Source organism: Borostomias antarcticus, assembly GCF_949987555.1.
Source record: "Borostomias antarcticus genome assembly, chromosome: 6".
Classification (NCBI taxonomy): Eukaryota; Metazoa; Chordata; class Actinopteri; order Stomiiformes; family Stomiidae; genus Borostomias; species Borostomias antarcticus.
In genome coordinates, this window is record NC_140239.1 from 13,766,620 (window position 1) to 13,788,853 (window position 22,234).

The following is a 22,234-nucleotide window of genomic DNA, read 5'->3' on the forward strand; positions in this document are numbered from 1 at the left end:
TTATTTAGTTAATTATTCGTATGTTTAATTATCCACCTATTCATTCGTTAATGTATTTATGTATTTATAGCCTATATTTGATTAGGCTTTTATGTAAACCCGAATGACCACTGAGGCAAGCCGCAATTACAATGATGTTGAGCGGTGAATGGAAATGTCCTACTTGAGGCAACTGTTGGCTATGTTAGGCTATATTGTACATCATCATATATCCTCATATTGTCTTATGATTGTCATGTAGCAGGCATGCGAGGAATGTGGGTCTAAAAACACATGTCATCCCAATGCTCACATGCCGCTTTGGTAGAATTAACTGTGCGCAAAACAGCGCATGGAGGTGATGCGTCTCCAAGTTGTAAGGACACAAGGGAGCAAGTTAGATTATTAATTTGCCGAATCGTCATGTGTGTAGCTATAATTACGCTTTATAGAATCACATGAAACTCATCCATGGACCCCATATATTTACAAGTCCTCGATACCGCAACATCCATTAGAACACCCAGCTTCTATATGCCTACAGAATGTTTTGAGAAAGTATGTGAAATGCATGATATCCCAGAAAATACACAAATTGGCTGCTGCAAAGAACCCTCAGATCTGTCGTACAGTTAAATTGGGGATACTTGCCTTAAGTAGTCACTATAGGCCTACATGTTTGCATTGTTATGGATGTCATTGTAAATTGACCCGTTTATACGTTGATAAGTTAGGCAGGGCTCTAAGGTGCGACCATTTTACTCGCATTTGCGACCAAAAATAATTTTGTGCGATCAGAAAAAATCATTTAGGAGCACACTGTGCGAGTACTGTTCAACTATTTCACTCGCATTTTTTGCCTAAAATAAATCCATACAAATTGGATCAAACTAGTTTCGCGCACTCGTCTACAAAACTACAAGTCCCATAATAAAAAAATAAAAAAAAAAGTATTACAAGTCCCACGACTGCAACCTGCAACGCGCAGAACTCTCGTGATGACAGCTCAGTTGCCCTCATTCAAAAACGACTGTGCAGGTGCTGAATGCCCCTGCCAGTAACGTTAACAAAATGAAGCCCATTCAATCGTATTTTGCCAGGCAAAGTGGAACCAAGGAGAGAGAGGAATTCGGTGAGGCCCGGGGGAAGTCGAATCAACTGTCACTCAAAAATCTATTGATTCGATTAGATTCAACATTGCACCGTAGCCTACTGGATCCACATCAGAACGCAATGAAATGCCGACATCGTAAAAAGCGTATTACTGAAATGTGTGTCATAACGATCCAATGACATGTTCCTTTGCATCTACATTAAACTAAGCTTTTCCACGGATTTTAAAATTTTTGAATGATTATTTGCGAAGATATTGCCCCCACGTTTTTTTCACTGCACTGGCAGCTATGTTTCATATCCCTGCCTAAGTTCGCAAAGCATTGTGTGAATTTTCATATACCCCTCGGTTTCAAGTCAGCATATGAAAACCCTCGTTTTGGAGGACTGTTAGCCCTCGATATGCTCCCTAGCCCTAGAATTTAAAAGGAATGGGACACACTACCCTACGCGTGAACGTGCAAAATGTAGGGGTAGGGCCAAGGGCTAGGGGGGGGTATTGGGATTGGGCCATAGTCTTCATTAGGACCAATGCACATGATGCAGTGTGTGGGAATAGTATAGTCTTCATTAGGACCAATGCACATGATGAAGTGTGTGGGAATAGTATAGTCTTCATTAGGATCAATGCACTTGATTAAGTGTGTGTGAATAGTAGGCTATAGTCTTCAATAGGACCAATGCTCATGATGGAGTGTGTGGGAATAGTATAGTCTTCATTAGGACCAATGCACCTGATGAAGTGTGTGGGAATAGTATAGTCTTCATTAGGACCAATGCACCTGATGAAGTGTGTCGGAATAGTATAGTCTTCATTAGGACCAATGCACCTGATGAAGTGTGTCGGAATAGTATAGTCTTCATTAGGACCGATGCACATGATGAAGTGTGTGGGAATAGTATACCTGTAGTAGGAGAGGATGAGAGCTCCTATGGTGAGCAGCTTATTATTGTTTATTGTTGTTGGCAGTAGGCCTAATGTGTGTGTTGCTAATAAAAATCTGTTATTTCAAATTTTCCGTCACACTCCTAAATGTCTTTCTGTGCTCGTAATTTTTTTCCTTTAGGAGCACATGTGCTCCTAGTGAAAAATGTTAGCTTAGAGCCCTGTTAGGCCTTTTATTCATGGGCCAGCCTGTGAAGTATTAGGTTACGTGCAATATATATCCAAACCACATTACCCATGCAACAACACTATAGGCTTATAATGATTATCAGTTTGGATATAAGCAGCCACCTAATAAGGCCTACCGCACTAAACGAATGCCAATATAGCCTGCATGATAGATAATTCATTATAATCTAAATGGGACCACTCAGGCCTAACAGGTGCTCTTATCAGTCGTGCACATGTGAAATCATCGTTCTGAAAAGATCCTTTTGCGGCGTCTCTACCTCGTTGACCAATACCTCCACCTCGCATCGGTAAAATGTATCTTTCTCTTTCTGCCTTTTGCACTCGGCTCCATTGTCGTTGCATATGTATAGGCGTATCACTGACCATTTATAGGCAATTGTGGGCGTTAATTGGGGTGTGATAAAAACGCACGTTCACGTGCGCCAAGTTAAGTGTTGATTGTGATTTATAAAGGGCAGCTGGCGTTGGCGTGGCCTAAGTGAACATGGGTTGTGATACGCAGCGTTTTATAAATCTGAGATTTTTTGTGCGTATATTTTCGTACTTACTTAGCTAAGCAAACTTAGTTACGTGGATTCTACGCAACGTTTATAAATGAGGCCCCTGGTCTTCAGACAACCTGCTCTTCTCCTTGTGCCACTGTCATATGCACCTACAGTACATTTGGCTAAATTCTGTCTTGATTTTGATCTTGACATTTTTCACAGTATTGAATATTATAATTTGGAATAAAAACGACATTCCCAATACTTTTTCTTTTTTTTAAGATGGGTCATTGGAAATATCTCCAAGAAGACCAGGAAGGTCTTCTTGGAGACAGGACGATTTCCTCTGAGGGCAACAGATCCCCACAGTAGCTGTGGGTGGCAGGACAGCTTTTGAATATGGAGCAGGTACCCGATGAGGTAAAGTTAAAATCCAAAAACATTTCCTTACAGCTCCTGGTTACATATGTTAATTGAAAATATGTATTTTTCTAACATAAAAGAGGACTTCTATTATCTTTATCACACAAGAATAGTATTGGAGTTGACGGTTTCATGGCATCATGTAAAATCTGGATCTTGATTCCTATTTACATCTAATAATTATTATTGATGTCATCAGTGGTGGAAATGGGGGGAACAGCAAACGCGGGGCCAGTGGATCCAACTTTGAGGCCAGTAACTTTGAAGGCCAGTGGCAGATTCAACTGTATGTCAAGCCCTGTGTGTCATTGATAAAATCAGGGGGAAATAATCAGATCTCTGCAATATTTTTTTTATGTAGTTTTCATGGTTATGATTAAAATCAATATGAAAAAAACGGGAAAGCATTCTGCTTTTCATTATTGTGCAATGCATGAAAGAATGATTCGTTTATATCTTTAGTGATCATCTTAATTTTAATTAAGCGGGGAAGCGGGTCAGGTCCGCCGTCCAGGGCCCACCCACCCCACCCAAGGGATTCACTAGTTAAACCTGCCCATTTACACCACTGTGTGTCATTCCTATTTCTAAATGGCTATTTCATAGATATTTAGTAAGGTAGGACACGTCTCAAGTACCTAAACATTTTGCATTTCACCATAATGGTTTTTGTGTCATTAGATGGATTTTGCAACTTGGGGAATCGACTGGAACGGACCGGCTGCTTCCCCTGGCACACAGGCACCTGTTGAGGTTCCTGAACTTCACCATGGCCTACTGGATACAGCTGAGACCCACCTGCGGGCAAACATTGATCCATTCCTCTCGAGCAATGTCTATGGTAACGACATCTACATGGAGGCGCTGACCATGGTCCAAGACTGCCAAGTATGCTGTGTGATCTTGGAATAAACCTGTTTAAAAGCCTGTCTGTGCTTGCAAGTTCTTTGACTGTCTGACCAAGGTTACGTTTGTTTCAGCCAGTGAACAAGTTTTACATATTTCATAGCAACTGAACGCAAACCATATGCCACCTGACAAATTATGGAGAATACTGTGCAACAGTGACTGATTAGAGAAAAACATTTATAATGTTATTGTAATAAATGCTCACGTAGCTGTTTCAGTTGTTGCTCAGTGACATGCAACAATGTCTTGACTTACAGTAATAGATTGCACTCTTGTATATTTGGATTTATGTTACAGTAAACTTAAGTACAATAAGTTTTATCAGCTTGATTGAAGTTGTATCACACCTTGTTTTATTGCAATGATAGTTTACTCCTAGGAATTACAATCACAAAATACAATACACAGAATGGAGTGCGGTGAATATAGTCTGGGTGCAATGTTGTACACAATCCAAGGTTGGATGGAGGAAGTGAGGATGGACTGATGGAGGGCTGCCTGGTCTCGGATCAGGGACATCTGGACCTCCAAGCCTGCGCACACACAGTTACTACAACTACAATTTAAAATACTGCTACTGTTCTTGAAAATACTTGATCTGTAGTAATGTTTTTGGCTCTGAATCAATGTTGCTATTAGATTGTAACTTGATTGTATCTTTATATTCAAATTCTCATCCTGTTTTTCATGCATGAAGAGCAACAAAAACACAACTAAGGTGCAGCTACAGATGTGGGAACATAAGAATGTAACTTGACCCGCGGTATTCTAACAGGCGCTTTACGGCATTCCGCACCACCGCTCGCCTGCCCATAGGGGCGCAGTAATACCACTCATTGACCCATTGCTGTAGCTCATCTCGCACATTAGATGAGCCTACCGTTCTCAAACTCCTTGTTCTCTGTCTGGTTGTAATTTAATTATTACGAACAAAGCCTATCTATTTATAGTTTCTATCTCTGTAACTGTCGCCGGGTCTATATCTGTTAACTGTCGGGACAAGTAGAAGTTTAATACATTAGGCTGAGTGTTCTCATATGGAATATGGCATCAGGACGAGTAAGATGGCTAACGGAGATGACCAGAGATGTGTTTGAAATGGTTCACTCACTCCCTCCCTATTACCATGGATGTATTGAGTGCGACTCATAGTGAACTACATGGGGAATGATTTAACAGTTTTGGGACACATGGAATGTAACTGCGTAAGATATTCATGACTCAAACAAGCAGACGCGCCGATCACTGATGGCAGCAGGTTGAAATATCAGGTAGTATTCAGGTTCCATGTTTAGTTGAATGATAAATCCCATATAAATGGTTGGAATTCTAATGATGCAAGTGTGATTTTGTCAACTTTAGTGCTGTCTGCTAATAGCAGGCTGTGAAGCTGCACGATAAGACCGTGATAGCAAGTTAGCTCACGACAGCAGCTTCCATAATATTAACGGTAGCTGTCGGTGGCTAAAAAGCAGATAGCTAACTTTACAACGATGATTCCTGTAGCTATTTTGATGCTATTAGTTCAACTTCTGTTTCTCGGGCAGGAACGGAGACGAACTCGCATTAGCAGCAAAGCAGCTAGAGGAATGATCTTAACATTAGCTAACTGCTTTAGCTACTGCTAGCTACCGTCTTCTTCACTTCTCCTTCGGTAAAACATGACACCGTTGTGTTGTGGTATTGTGGAGGGCTTAGGCAGAAGCAGGAAGAGAAACCACTTTTGCCCCATATAACTAAAATAATGGTCTCATAAGCATTTTTCGATTGTAAAATTGTGTTCACTTGTTTTAGTTTGCAAACATATGCAATTTTCTTAGCATATCTACTGGCTACATGATAACATAGGTTTCAAGTTTCGTGCGAGCAAGTCGTGCCTGCAAGCCAGGGAGAAATGACAGGAGACCGTGGCGGGGCTTAGAACCAGAGGGGTGCGCGAGTGACATTTGGGCAGAATGAACAGGTGAAATGAAAGCTCTGGAAGAGATCTTTCTAATGCTATTGGTCAGCTTTGTATGTAGTTTTAATGTGAAAGATACATCTTGAATGCAGTCAAGACAAATTATTTTGCCTCTTAACTTTTGTCAAACCCCCTGGTTCCAGTCAATTGGATTATAGGCTATAGGTACAATGACGTTACCTTATGAACACAAATAGCTTAACACTAGCAGCGCCAAGCATTTGAAACTTACCAGCATAGCTGGGGGGTGGGTCAAATGCCCCCGCAGTCTTTAGAATGGGAGGCTGTTATTGACACACAATGGCCGCTAGATGGCGCTCGTGTGTGTGTTTGTGACCCCGGCTTGGGCTACAAATAGATACACCTGTCTAGAAATAAGATGGTCGTGTCTGGGACTACGTTTTCCCAAGCCCTATTATCAAATAGAAAGCATATCACTGATAACACTTGAAAAATAAGAACACATTGGCGCAGTATGATGTAGGACTATTCACCTATTGAGCAATTTATGGATAGATTTATGGATGAATTCTATGTTTACTCAGGCCCGGTCGGATTTCTGGCTAAGCCGCTGGGGTAGGCTTGTGTTGCAGTTTTATTTTCGGAATTTGAGCTGAAAGGCATTTTTCTTTACATGTATTATGATATATAGATATATATTATACTAAATAAATATATAATATTTGGGCGGGTTTTTATCGCATTGGGGGGATTTGGAGCACTCGTTGGGGCTGCAGCACCAATCTGGCAATCCGGCTTGTTTACATCCGGACGTGAAGTATGTAGCAACATTCTGTGGAGGGCAGTAATAGTTGCATCGACACTGCTGGAAAGAAGAAGTGATTGAATACATTTTCCGCATGTTTGTTGTATTCTATTTGACATGTTCCTTTGCCTCATTTAGCACCAGCTGCAACAATCTCCTCCAAATCCGTTCTCTCCGTTAGCAGGGCTAACGTTGCACTCAGTAGCTTGTGCTTATTAGCTAGGTTTGGTAAAACGCTTGTGCAGTGGAGGGGTTCTTTTGGGGGAATTATTGGATTATGCCAGCTAACGTTAGTTCCCAAACTTGTTTGATAACTATTCGATGCAGTCTGCCAGGCTAGTGCCTGTCGCCGTTATGAATGAGACAGCCCCACTTTAGAGACGGCCCCAGCCCTTGTTAGCTTTTAACTTCAAATTAACGTTTTTGTCTTTTGGGGCAAACTCTTAAAATAATATAATACGGCATGCATAGCTAGCGAGAGATATTGCCCCCCGCATCATTTTACAACCTGTATTGTTCGACTTTGCAACTGCTTGCTTGCTAGCTAGCTTAGCTAGCCTAACGTTGGGTGTATGATGCTGGATAGTGGCCATGATTGCACCACCCTCATCCCACGATGGAGGCTATCAACTGGGCTTGGGACTTTGCCTCTCATCGCTAACTGGCAACTGTCCCGGTTGAGCTAATGGTAGGTAACGTTAGCTAGCTCAAACGTAGTTTTTTATTAGACTATTATTAGCCTATCCAACCTATGTTATGTAGTTGTAGGTGCTGCTATATGGGTGGGGTTGGTATTTGCAGAGGGCTACAAACACAGCGTGACACATGAGCACAGTTTTCTATGCAATATAAAGGCTACTGAAAAATAAATTGACTCCAACAATAATCTGATTCAGTTAACATTTTATTTTTGAATAAGTGGCTCTTGTGGCTTAGAATAAGGGTCTGCAAGTGCAATGGGAAAATATCGACTATTCTAGTAGGCTAGTTTGTCCATGTTGCACATTAAAATTCAGGTATTGCTTAGCCTATATTCACATTTACTGTAGCTTCCTCAATGGGTCAAGACAATATACAATGTAAACATTTACTCAGTACAATAAATATCACAGCCAAGAATAGATGTGAAAGTTGTGATCAAGATGCATTGGACTTGGCCGGCTTGTGGATTTATAGATCTTTCAAACCTTTATTTATGCTCGAGAGGCACTGAGGTTGCCCTCATTTACAGTGACAACGAGCGATCTTGCACCCAGTCACTGCAAAACTGTCAGCTAGCAGTCTAAAACTGGCAGCTAGCAGTCTAAAACTGGCAGCTAGCAGTCTAAAACTGTCAGCTAGCAGTCTAAAACTGGCAGCTAGCAGTCTAAAACTGTCAGCTAGCAGTCTAAAACTGGCAGCTAGCAGCCTAGCCTATTTGCAAAACTGCTGCAAACGTGTCACCTACCATCCTAGGCTATTTGCATGTCAATGTAGGCTCATTGAGAATTCTGTAAATGGTGGGGGTTGTAGTGAGCCTGCCCACTGACTGTGCAAAACGTTGGGTTAGTGGACGAGTGTGCCTGACAAATGTGAAATTAGCAGAATCGTATTGTCTAACTCAGTAGTGGTGACCGCCCATGACTGTTGCTCTCGATGTAATTTTGTGTGTGGAAAAACGAGACAGTGCCAGTTTCCAGTGCAATGTTGTTGTTTTAGGCTTAGCCTAGCCTAGCCTAATGTGTGGCTGAACAGCCAGTCAACCCCGTTGTGATTTCAGATTATTTTCAATCTCACGCACCGTTCCTTCATGGATCACGAGGGTAGCCTACCTACACCGAAACCAATTCAATTGGGTGATAAGTGATATATATTATAGTGATATAAAAACATACATGTTCCAATAAAATGCCACATCAGATGCCACAAAGTAAACATCATCTCATCACTTAGGAGAGTTGGCTGAAATAAAAGGTTGCTCCCTCTCCTTTGACATTCGCTACCAGCAAACAGACAGCTAGGCCTATTTGCATGTCAATGTAAACCAGTGGGGGTTGGGGAGGGCTACAACGTATGGCTTGGTTAGGGCATGCTGTGGCTGAGGAGATAGATGAGATCATGGAGGACTTCAGCATCCAAGAGAAGGTTGTGGCAGCCACAGTTGACAATGCCTCCAACATGGATGTTGCTATAAAGAAGCTCCACCTTGTCAAATTTGGGTGTATATATATATATAAATGAAATAGCATAGAAAAGTTAGTTAAAATAGCCAAATTCATCTATAATCAAAGCCTAAAATACAATTATGTAAAATACATTTTTTAGTAAATTGTTGTTTTTCACTTTACTTTCCCCAAATGTAATACTGGGATGTAATAATACTGAATAATGACTACACACCACATAAACCTTCATGGAATGTCTGGAAATAAAAAGACCAAGGAAACAGGTTCTCTTTCTCCAAACGTATCATTTACTTGTAATTTTTCACTGGAATGAACAAACAAACAATGGACTTGTTACTCCATAAATTAATAAAATCAATAAATAAACCATCTCATGAGTGTATCAAGCTATGAACAAGATATCTGATAGCAAAGCCGGTGGTCTTGAACGCATCTCAGCAGAACCAACTAGGATGGAAACTGGCGTGGATAACGTGGCTGGTGTGTGCTTCTCTTTTCTGAAAAATACAAAACAGAGAAACAACATTAATGATAAATTAGATTTATAAAGCGCTTTTCAATACACCCAAGGACGCTTTACAAGAACAGAGAAGACCAATGAGACAAAACAACAGGCAGGACTAACAACACAGGGTAAGCTAACCGAGTAGGTAAACTGGCCAACTAAGGCCTGGGCCTGGGCACGCGCGCGCACACACACACACACACACACACACACACACACACACACACACACACACACACACACACACACATACTCTAGTAGAGCACTGGCAAAACAGACATTCACTGGCAAATTAAACATGCATTGTTGGATAGAAAGATGTAGGCCTATATTTTGCAGGACGTAAATCATTAGGCCTACTTTAGATTTGGTTTTGACAGAAACAAGAAGTCGGCGCACTTTGGAGAAGCACAGCCGCGCCTAGGCCGGATTCATAGTCGACGCAAACTACATAAGCAAACTACATAAGCAAGGCCACGCAAGATGTAGTGCGCACCAATGATGTTTCCATGACGACGGCTGTAAACAGGAGTAGACCGGCTTGAGATGTAAACAAGACGTAAACATGGAGATGTTACAACGCCTGTTGCTCATAGCACTAGTGCTTATTTATGTCTCTTGTCCTCTTATTTCGGTTATTAAAGTTATAATATTTCAGTTATTCAGTCCCTCATCACCTTTGCGCTAGCTCGATAGCTAGCTCGCACTCCACTGGAGAGTCAAGTAAACAAACAGTGCGCCCCACAATGCACAGCGCATCTGACTACGGGGTCTTTTTAGGTCAAACATCCGTCCGAGAACGGGCAGTTTCACACAACTGGAGCGCCCTAGAAATCGGTTGCGACCCATGGATGTAGGTTGTGACCGCTCCGAAAACACCTCTTCAGGAGGGTCTCGGAGCGGCTGTTTTAGTGTGCACTTGTCTGCGATTGTTGTGTTCACACAGGCCCATACAGAGTGCTCTCGGGCCCAAAGCTCGTTTGGTGCGCACAAAACTATATGTGTGAAACCACCCTAAGTTACTCCATTTACGCACAAATATAATGAGCGGATATTTATTCTTGATAAGTTCATGAGGTAACTTACAGTAGGATTGATCATTTTGTGTGCATAAACAGTGGCTAAGCATAAAACAAACACACAGAGCTAGCTAACATACAGTGCTAACATAAACAGTGCTAGCTAACATAAGCAGTCGGCAACATTACAGTAACGTCAACATTACGGGTAAGAATGGGCTAACGTTAGCGAAGCTAGCCAAACTTACATCATCGACGAGATCCAAATTGTTGTCACGTCTCCAAATCCCCCAAGCTCCTCTTCTGATGAGCTGGACTCAAAGACGGCCTCTAAAACCTCAGCACATCTCCTGTTTTTTGTTTGTTTGCTCATTTTATCTCCTCCGGTAGCCTAAGTTCATTCAGGTAACGTGCCGGCTTCAAAACATCCTCCCTTAGTTGTTTGCAAACCACATGGCCCAGGTTTATCCAATGGGGGGCTCGCTTGATAGAAAGTGGTGAATAATGTGGATGGTCATTGGTTTATTATGTCTGAGACTGATAGACAGCTGAATCCATGGGGAAAGCTCCAACCAATGGATTCAGAGAAGGCGTCGTATGATGCCTTCAGGAACCAATCATAAACGCTGTAAATCTCAAGACACGAAACAGACCTTATACACAAAACAACGGTGTAAAATTATGTATATGATTTCTGTGCGTGTTGATATGGCGGAAAAATCTATAAAAACGTACGACGCCGCGCCACCGCGGGCGCAGACTCCAGAGGGATAAAGCACAGTTCTTTTTACTCACACCAATGCTCCTATATAATTATAATTATATTATACTCCCAGTTATATTATATATTTGCTTTGTCCAGATTGCCAGTTGAACAAAAACGATCCAAGTGCCAAGTGCAACATTGTAACATATTATTCCCTGAACCAATGCAAACGGTCTAGAGGGTTGAATAGCCTGCACCCCTAGTAATTTTGCATTCATTCAATAGCGTACATAAGCATTCACATCCATAAACATAAGGCTGTGTTTTCAAGACATTCACAGCATTTCAAAATTCAACATTTGCATCATAGACTATGAGTGCTATTCGTTTGAAGACATTTGACCTGTGTTGAGCTGATAGCATACGTTTTGAGATTAAACATAGTTTTATCTAAATGAGCCATTGTGTGAGTGTAACCTTTTGCATTCATTGTTGAAATCACATATAGTCTACCACAAAAATATTATTGCTGTGCACATTCTTATATCCATATGTAAGGATGGATTATTCATTCAACCTTGATTCCTATTAAAAAAAAAACATATTGATGAACCTAGGCGACATCTGCTGGGAGAAAGTAGCATTGCAGCCTTCAGGTCAGGTAAAAAAAGATGGCTGACCGGCTTTTAGCCAGAATACACTAAAAAAATGACCAAACTACCTTTTCCTGGTGGGATTTCGAAGTTTCAAAAACACTGACACGTAAAACGCACATATCTAGGAAAAGTCATGAAAGCAGGGCGCTGTAACTTGAACGGTTGCAGAGAATTATTTTTTAATGTAGTTGCATGGGTCACCTTGACCCACCCTCAGCTATTCTAGTGTTAACCTATAGGCCTACATAAAAAAAATTGCCTAAAACCATGTTTATTTACAATGTATTTTCTTTCATTGATAGCATGCCAATAGTTAGGGTGAGGAACGACGCGCGGTCTCTTTAGCCCTGAGACCATCATCAGGCAGGCAGCTCAGGAGGTCGTTGGCTATATATATTATTATGATATTATGTCTAATAATACATTCGTTGAAAGTACACAGGCGGATCTACTATACGGAATTGGACCGAGGAGTGTTCTCATATGGAACTAGGCTGCACACGCCCGCCCGCGACAAGAGCTGAATTGTAGTCAGCTTTCCCCGCTGCGCGCAGGACGCGTGCGTCCCCCGCTGATCCAAGCGAGAACGCAGGCGGAATGTCGCTCCCCGTCTGAAACGGCCTTGACTCCTGGAATCCCAAGGTCTTTCATATTGAAATTCTCTTGATGGTCTGGGGAGTTGAGACGTGTTAAGGGAGTGCATCAGTCGTGATCCTTGACAGTAGGCTACCAGCCTGCGCTGCGCTCAGCACAAAGTTGGATGAATGGATGGACTTATTGGAATCCTGGAAAATGTTGATTGCGCTCTAAAATCATGAAAGCACATTTATTAATGTAAAAACGCAGCAACAGAAGTAGTCTAGATGAGATGGTGGTTTAAATGAATGGCAACACGTAGCCTAGAGGAAAACAAATTGAGACTGGTGATAATGCTGATAATCTACAGTAGGGCCTACCTCTGGCTGAGTTCATGGTTACAACCATTCATCTCTTACACATGGGCCTATACAATACTTGCACAATCTACTTTGGACGTTAAATCCATCTATCAATCAAACTAGCGAATTCAATGGCCGGTCATGGCAAAGCACCCGCTAACGCAGGCTACCCCCCTCCCCACGATCCAGGGCTAGGAAACCGGTTCATCCAGTTTATTTGAATATAAAAGAATTGGGGGGGGGGTGTTACAATAGTCTAGTCCAGGTTCGCTGGCGAGTGACGAGCTAGTCAGATGGCACATGCATGTGTGGACATTGTAGGCCGATTCTGTAAAACCTAAAGAATAAAAGTAGGCTACGTTCAACATTCATTGGAGTGGTCCAGTTGGATAGGCTAGTCTAATCTAAATAAAATGAGGACCTGTATTTTCAGTGTTTGCTGGTAGCCACAGACAGACAGGAAATCTTTTCGTTTCATTGTTTCATTGTTTGTGCTCTGTATGCACAAGATAGTTAATGTTCGGATATAATTGGCAGAAGGGCGGGAAAAAACCCTATCAAAGGCCAAGATTAGAAGGGATTTGAAGATGTAATTAGTCATTTTAAATGGGCCTACTTTATCTTTTGATGCCTATTTGAACGGACTGCATCGATCAATGCAATGACTCCATGTTTTTCAGTTTTACCCTTTTCATCAATAAAACATCATTTTTACATTCATGTCTCAACCATTATTAACGAATTATCTAGTTGATATATGAATAAAACAATAAGCCGTTTTAATGGCTATGGGCTACTAGTTGTAGCTATACACGAGTTGATGCGCTCTGCTCTTACGCACGGTTGAGGCGGCAGCTCAAATACACTTCGCACATATCCTCTGCTATAGCCTCTCACAGACAGCTAGGTGCACTTCATGCATTGGTAGACAGTTCTGTTCTTGCTGCAGCTTGTCTTCACCATGCAGGTGAAGACAAACAGCTGGTGGCTGTTTGGACGCCAGAGCGAGCAGCTCTTCAGCCAACTGGAGGATGTCGCGTCTGGGGAGGCTCTGCGTCTATCCACCAGTCCCCAGCGAGTCCAAGCTCCCGCAATGAATAATACTTATTTATAATAGCCTACGTAGCGCGAAACTGTGCATATAATAGGCTGTAGCCAGCGCGAAACTGCGCATTCCCTATAGCCGTTCATGGAACGACTGGCGGCCGGTATAAATAAATAAAAACATACACGATATTTTCTTATTTGAATGATCTTGAATATATATATATTCAAGATCATTCAAATAACAAAATATTGTGTATATTGTGCATGTGAAGGCACTCACTGTCAAACCTGCCGCTATCTTAGCACAAGATAGTTAATGTCCGGATATGATTGGCAATGAGTGATCTTTACTCATGGCGACTATGTCAATTTTGTATGGATCCACAAGTCGATCAAGCTTATTTTTTCTTTGTATCGTGCTGAAGCCATATAGCCTACTGCGCTCAGACTTGGCTACATTAGCTGGTGCCCCGTCTTCAAATTTACTTCCGGGGTTTACGAGTAGCCTACCAGTTGAATGCGTTCCAGAAACAAAACGCAAAACCCCCACGTTCACCACATCCTTAATAACAAATATATTTACAATACTGTTATTTTGCGCATTTGACCTAACAGCCACCACGTCTTGACCCGACGTCAGTTACCGAGATAGATAGGCTACTGTAGGCCTAGATATAGGTGTTCGTAATAATTAAATTACATCCATATGGAGAAAACATGTGTTTGAGAACAAGGTAATAATAACAATTAAACGTTATTTGTATAGCACCTTTCATACAGATAAATTCAGCTCAAAGTGCTTTACAACAGAGCATTTAAATTAAAGAATGTGAAACTTAATGATGCTTCATTCGTAGACTATAGGAGAAAAACAGAGCCCAGCCTGCTAAATCTACTCAAAGACGCCACCTGGCGGTGGTGCATCACTAAAACGAAATAACACCCGTCTGAAATCCCACGAGATTTCCAACGGGATTTCCCTGCCAAATACCGCGACATGAAATGCTGCAGCATGTGACATTTCTAACTTCCCACATCTGTATGACTACTAGGTAGCAGATGACTCATTTGTTGTTAAGACTGCCACCTTGTGGCCATTATCGATCTTGGTTCGCTTATTTCTCAGTTCCTAGCTTCACGACAACAGTTTATAGGGATAAACAAATCTACAGTCGGATAGGTAGCCAATGGTGATCAATCTGGTAGTCTCTACCAGTTTAATCATGTTAACATAATTAAAGCAACCAGTTTTATCTGCTAATCAGACATCTGGCTGTCCGGGAGGTGCAATGTTGCACCTTGTTCTATCCAACGTGGTATGACCATAATAGACCTACAGCCTAATATAACATGTATAGGCAGTTACTGGCCGTGCAAGTCTACTGATTGATCAGTGCAGTCATTGATTGAAGCCAAGCCTACTCTAAGCAAGGTCCAGATACACGGATGTTGACATAAGTCTAGCCTAACTTTAGCTAATCATAGCATTCAGCTAACATGAGAGAACATTCGCTAGATCAGCTAAGTGATAGCCTGCTATTGTTGTCATATCAAAGAGATTGAGTAGTGGCCCGACGCTGGCTAGCTACATAGCTAACAAGACAACTACCAAACCTTAAGCTTACGTACCTTTGCAGTTAAGAGGCTGACGGGGTCACGTATGTAGCTACCTTGGCTGACGGGGTAACGGGGTCCCGTTTGTAGACATGTAGCTAACTTAACTGACGGGGTAACGGGGTCCCGTTTGTAGACATGTAGATAACTTGGCTGACGGGGTGACACGGTTACGTACGTCGACGTGTAGCTGCCATAGAGACGTTCGTCACGTTTGTTTGCTTGGTTAGCTTTGACGTAGCACTTTTCCAACACCATAGTGTATGGTGTGTGTGAGTGCACCTGTGTAGGGTGTGTGTGAGTGCACCTGTGTAGGGTGTGTGTGAGTGCACCTGTGTAGGGTGTGTGTGAGTGCACCTGTGTAGGGTGTGTGTGAGTGCACCTGTGTAAGGTGTGTGTGAGTGCACCTGGCGGTCCTACCTCCTTCCAGGTGCGCGTGCTGTTGGCCTTCCTGGCGCTGTCCACCGCTGCCTGGTACTCGCCCAGGTGCACCAGCGTCGACGCCAGACGGCCGAAGTTCGACACGTTGTTGTAGAGCAGCTTGGCGGCATCGTACATCCCCTCCTCATAACACCGGTCTCCTACCTGGGAGAGAGAGAGAGGGAAAGAGAGAGGGGGAGAGCGAGAGAGAGAGAGAGGGGGAGAGAGGGAGAGCGAGAGAGAGAGAGGGGGAGAGAGAGCGGGAGAGAGAGAGAGGGAGAGAGAGAGGGGGAGAGAGAGGAAGAGAGAGAGAGAGGGAGAGAGTGAGAGAGAGGGAGAGAGAGGGAGAGAGAGGGGGAGAGAGAGGGAGAGGGAGGGAGAGAGAGAGAGGGAGAGAGAGAGAGGGAGAGAGAGAGGGAGGTTCTAGTGTCTACAGCTCACAGGTGAGTAGTATTAAAACACAATGCAGCACCTCTGAGTGTTCCACACCTACCTGCTGGATGTGTGTGTGTAGGTCAGGCCTACCTGCTGGATGTGTGTGTGTGGGTCAGGCCTACCTGCTGGATGTGTGTGTGTGGGTCAGGCCTACCTGCTGGATGTGTGTGTGTGTGTGTGGTCAGGCCTACCTGCTGGATGTGTGTGTGGTCAGGCCTACCTGCTGGATGTGTGTGTGTGTGTTTAGGTCAGGCCTACCTGCTGGATGTGTGTGTGTGTAGGTCAGGCCTACCTGCTGGATGTGTGTGTGTGGTCAGGCCTACCTGCTGGATCTGTGTGTGTGTAGGTCAGGCCTACCTGCTGGATGTGTGTGTGTGTGGTCAGGCCTACCTGCTGGATGTGTGTGTGTGTAGGTCAGGTCTACCTGCTGGATGTGTGTGTGGTTAAGGCCTACCTGCTGGATGTGTGTGTGTGTGGTCAGGCCTACCTTCTGGATGTGTGTGTAGGTCAGGCCTACCTTCTGGATGTGTGTGTGTGTGGTCAGGCCTACCTGCTGGATGTGCGCGTTGTTGGGGCCGCTGATGAGCTCGTCCAGCTCTGCCAGGCGGTTGGTCCTGGCCAGGGCGAAGATCAGCTCCGTCTCCACGTACGACTCACGAGCCTTCTGACGAGCCATCTGCAGGAACTTCACCAGGTCCTCCCAGTTATCTACACACACACACACACACACACGCACATGCACACGCACACACACACGCGTTAAATACTGTATCTGGGTCCACAAGTTATAACACATTTGCACAAGGGGCCTAATGTAAGAAGGGTCCCAGAGCAGTGTAGACACAGCTGGAGACAGAACTACATATCCCAGATCTCCTTCACATGTAGACACAGCTGGAGACAGAACTACATATCCCAGATCTCCTTCACATGTAGACATAGCTGGAGACAGAGGAACTACATCCCCTTCACATGCATCAGACATGTGTTCCTGCAGTGTAGGAGTCTATTATAAACTTGACCAGTAGGGGGTGCTGTTACTGCTCTTGCTGTGTAGGAGTCTATTATAAACGTGACCAGTAGGGGATGCTGTTATTGCTCTTGCTGTGTAGGAGTCTATCGTAAACGTGACCAGTAGGGGGTGCTGTGGCTGCATCTTACTGTTCTTGCTGGCAGCATTGACCACCTCCATGTAGGCGGAGGGGTCGTTGGCCTTGATGTAGGAGTCGATGGCCTCCTTCACCAGCTCCCGGAGCAGCTGCGCCCGCCCCAGCTGGCTCCACACAGATGCCTCGCTACAGCGCTCTGCAAACTCATAGGCCCGGTCCAGGTTCCCGATATGCTCGATCAGAACCTGGAGAGGAAGGAGGGTTAGAGAGACAGAGAGACTAACTCCACTTGACTCCAATTTCAATGATTTATTGGCAAACTACAAACTCTACACTCATACAAACTACAAACTCTACACTCATTCAAACTACGAATTCTACTCTCATACAAACTGCATTCTGTTCTGTTCTACTCTCTGGTTTATTTTTCTACTCTCCTGGTACCTGGATGGCAGAGGTGTTGACATCGAACTTCTTGAATATGGCGAAGGCCTCCTCGAAGAGCTCGTTGCTGATGGCGATGTTGGCGATGTCGGGGGCATCATAGTTGTCCAGGCGGTTGACGTACTCCATGACGCGCGTTCGGTCGGCCTTGATGGCCGTCAGGATCAGCAGGTTCTGGAGGTTCCTGGAGGACAGGAGACAGACAGGGTGAGACGAGACGGAGAGGACAGGAGACAGACAGGGTGAGACAGAGGAGGACAGGAGACAGACAGGGTGAGACAGAGAGGACAGGAGACAGCCAGGGTGAGACAGAGGACAGGAGACAGACAGGGTGAGAGAGAGGAGGACAGGAGACAGACAGGGTGAGAGAGAGGAGGACAGGAGACAGACAGGGTAAGACAGAGAGGACAGGAGACAGCCAGGGTGAGAGAGAGGACAGGAGAGACAGACAGGGTGAGTGATGGGGGGAGGGGTAGAGAGAGAAAGATAAAGAGAGAGATGGAGGGAGGGAGGGGGTGAGAGATGTGGGAGAGAGGGAACGAGGGAGAGAGGCAGGGTGGGACAGAGAGAGAGAAAGTGACAGAAAGAGAGAGAAAGAGAGAGGGAAACAGGGGAGTGTGTGTGTGTGTGTGTGTCGTACCGGTGTTCGCTGAAGACAGAGTTGTCCAGGACGATCTTCTCCAGCAGCTCGATGAGCTCGTTGGGCAGGTCAGCGGTCATGAAGGCCTTGACCGTGACCGACACCTCCTCTGGGTCCTGGCTCTCCGACAGCGCCGTCTGCACCACCTGGGACACGGGTCACCCTCCAGTCTTTATTCACTCATTCACCCTCAGCCTTTATTCACTCATTCACCCTCCAGCCTTTATTCACTCATTCACCCTCCAGCCTTTATTCACTCATTCACCCTCCAGACTTTATTCATTCATTCACCCTCCAGTCTTTATTCACTCATTCACCATCAGCCTTTATTCACTCATTCACCTCCAGCCTTTATTCACTCATTCACCCTCCAGTCGTTATTCACTCATTCACCCTCCAATCTTTATTCATTCATTCACCCTCCAATCTTTATTCACTTATTCACCCTCCAGCCTTTATTCACTCATTCACCCTCCAGTCTTTATTCACTCATTTACCCTCCAGTCTTTATTCACTCATTTACCCTCCAGTCTTTATTCACTCATTCACCTCCAGCCTTTATTCACTCATTCACCCTCCAGCCTTTATTCACTCATTCACCCTCCAGCCTTTATTCACTCATTCACCCTCCAGTCTTTATTCACTCATTAACCCTCCAGCCTTTATTCACTCATTCACACTCCAGTCTTTATTCACTCGTTCACCCTCCAGTCTTTATTCACTCATCTACCCTCAAGTCTTTATTCACTCATTCACCCTCCAGTCTTTATTCACTCATTCACCCTCCAGTCTTTATTCACTCATTTACCCTCCATTCTTTATTCACTCATTCACCCTCCAGTCTTTATTCACTCATCTACCCTCCAGTCTTTATTCACTCATTCACCCTCCAGTCTTTATTCACTCATCTACCCTCAAGTCTTTATTGACTCATTCACCCTCCAGTCTTTATTCACTCATTCACCCTCCAGTCTTTATTCACTCATCTACCCTCCAGTCTTTATTCACTCATTCACCCTCCAGTCTTTATTCACTCATCTACCCTCCAGTCTTTATTCACTCATTAACCCTCCAGCCTTTATTCACTCATTCACCCTCCAGTCTTTATTCACTCATCTACCCTCCAGTCTTTATTCACTCATTCACCCTCCAGTCTTTATTCAGTCATCTACCCTCCAGTCTTTATTCACTCATTCACCCTCCAGTCTTTATTCACTCATCTACCCTCCAGTCTTTATTCACTCATTCACCCTCCAGTCTTTATTCACCCTCCAGTCTTTATTCACTCATTAACCCTCCAGCCTTTATTCGCTCATTCACCCTCCAGTCTTTATTCACTCATCTACCCTCCAGTCTTTATTCATGCTCGACAAGCACTGAGGTTCCCACCATTTACAGTGATGACCAGTTATCACACGTGCTCATATGAGTACACACACACGCACACAAAACACACACACGTTCACACACACGTTCATACACACACATATACACCCCCCACCCCTCCACACACACAGATACAGCCACAAATACAATTAGCAGCACTATGCACTTTTTATTTGCATGAACATAAAAATAATGTGTCTTGCTTGGAAACCCCTGGAACTTGTCCAGGAAGCTGCTGCTCGCCTGGTGTTCAACCACCCCAAGCTCTCCCACACAACTTCCCTTCTCCGTTCCCTACACTGGCTCCCTCTAGCGGCTCGCATCCAGTTTAAAACTCTGGCGCTAGCCTACAGGGAAATGAAAGGAACAGCCCCCTCCTACCTCCAGGCCATGGTCAAACCCTACACCCCCTCCCGACCGCTACGCTCTGCTACCTCGGGGCGACTGGTTGCCCCGTCACTCCGAGGCCCCTGCGGTCGATGGACACGGTCACAGCTCTTCTCTGTCCTGGTCCCACAGTGGAGGAACGAACTGCCCACTGACATCAGAACAGCAGAGTCACTGCCCATCTTTCGTCGCAGGCTCAAAACTCATCTCTTCAAGAAATACTACAATGATCACCCCTCTTCAGCAACTATTGTATTTTAGATTGCTATTCTTGCACTTTGCCTTCAGCACTAGATTATGCTCTTAGTCACTTGTTTTAGAAAGAAGATGCACTTAAGAGTTCTGGCAAGTAGTACTACATTGGCTTTTCCTACATTAAAGGCAATTATTGTTAGTCGCTTTGGATAAAATCGTCTGCTAAATGACTAATGTAATGTATAAACAAGGCTTTAATGATAATGATCATTATAGCATTTACTGTTACATCCGTAGTGTGTGTGTGTGTGTGCGCGTGTGAGTGCATATGTATGTGTGTGCGTGTGTGTATGTGCGTGCGTGTGAGTGCATGTGTGTGTGTGTGCGCGTGTGTGTGTGAGTGTGTGCGTGTGTGAGAGTGTGTGTGTGTGTATGTGTGTGTGTGTGTGAGTGCGTGCGTGTGTGCTATAAGGGGTGATTCGTGCCAGCGCAGCAAACACTCGGTGCCTTAACCCTGTCACCTACGCTTTAATTGTGTCCATAAAGATACTGATAAATGCTGATCAATACTGATACATACTGATACATACTGATAAATACGCGTGTGCGCAGGCATGCGTTAGGTGAGTATAGCACATAATTAAGGGCGACTGGTTATTAGTGCCAGTGCCATTCTCTGCACACATCATGTAACGTCTGCACGCTCGTGTTAAATCAGCGGACACTATGCACTATGCACGCTCGTGTTAAATCAGCGGACACTATGCACTATGCACGCTCGTGTTAAATCAGCGGACACTATGCACTATGCACGCTCGTGTTAAATCAGCGGACACTATGCACTATGCACGCTCGTGTTAAATCAGCGGACACTATGCACTATGCACGCTCGTGTTAAATCAGCGGACACTATGCACGCTCGTGTTAAATCAGCGGACACTATGCACTATGCACGCTCGTGTTAAATCAGCGGACAAATGTGTGAATGGAAATTATACGCGCACGTTAGAGGTTTGATGTCATCGTGCAGGCGCAGCGCATGCGTTTCAGTATAGTGTGCTGGTACGAATCACCCCTCATAGTGTGTGTGTGAGTGCATGTGTGCATGTGAGTGCGTGCGTGTGAGTGCGTGCGTGTGAGTGCATGTGTGCTTGTGAGTGCATGTGAGTGCATGTGTGTGTGCGTGTGAGTGCGTGCGTGTGTGTGTATGCGTGTGTGTGTGAGTGTGTGTGTGAGTGCGTGGGTGTGTGTGAGTGTGTGACTGACCTGGTCTATGAGTTGTCTCCTGTAGGGGTTGTTCTCTTCCAGGACGTTGGCCCAGAGTTCCGGGTCCTTCCGCCGGACCAGGTAGCGAGCTTGGCTCTTGAACAGGGAGTTCTCGTTGCACACCTATGACAACACAGCAGTCCAGCTCAGCTCAGCGTGCACAGCTTTCTGACATGACACTCTCCTTGGCGGACCTCAATTCCAGTGCCGCCCACAACAACTGTGATTGGTTTTTCTCCTCCTATCTCAGAATGAGATATGTAGAAGTGTGGAGATAGAAAGGTCTGGTTATAGAAAGGTCTGACTATAGAAAGGTCTGGCTATAGAAAGGTCTGGCTATAGAAAGGTCTAGACCATGGGTTCCCAAACTTAACAATGTGCGCCTCCCCTCTGAAAACAGTGACACACCCACGCCCCCCCAACCCCCCCCCCCCAACCCCCCAAATTTGTCCATTATGCAAGACAGCGTTAGCTAGCTCACATTACACAGCTAAGCTAGCTTGGTGGCACCTGTTACTAGTTAACGTTA

At 44.4% G+C, this 22,234-nt stretch overlaps 1 protein-coding gene across 1 annotated transcript in view; it reads right to left on the bottom strand.

Moving 5' to 3' along the window:
- The window catches only part of cltcl1 (clathrin, heavy chain-like 1), a 143,788-nt gene that overhangs the window by 35,275 nt on the left and 86,279 nt on the right, over positions 1–22,234 (bottom strand). The window contains exons 18-23 of the mRNA XM_084440293.1: positions 21,706–21,828; positions 18,472–18,617; positions 17,832–18,015; positions 17,440–17,632; positions 16,829–16,986; positions 15,844–16,008 (exon numbers count right to left, since the gene is read on the bottom strand). Coding sequence (XP_084296419.1) covers positions 15,844–16,008; positions 16,829–16,986; positions 17,440–17,632; positions 17,832–18,015; positions 18,472–18,617; positions 21,706–21,828 — 969 coding nt within the window. The remainder of the gene's footprint in view (positions 1–15,843; positions 16,009–16,828; positions 16,987–17,439; positions 17,633–17,831; positions 18,016–18,471; positions 18,618–21,705; positions 21,829–22,234) is intronic.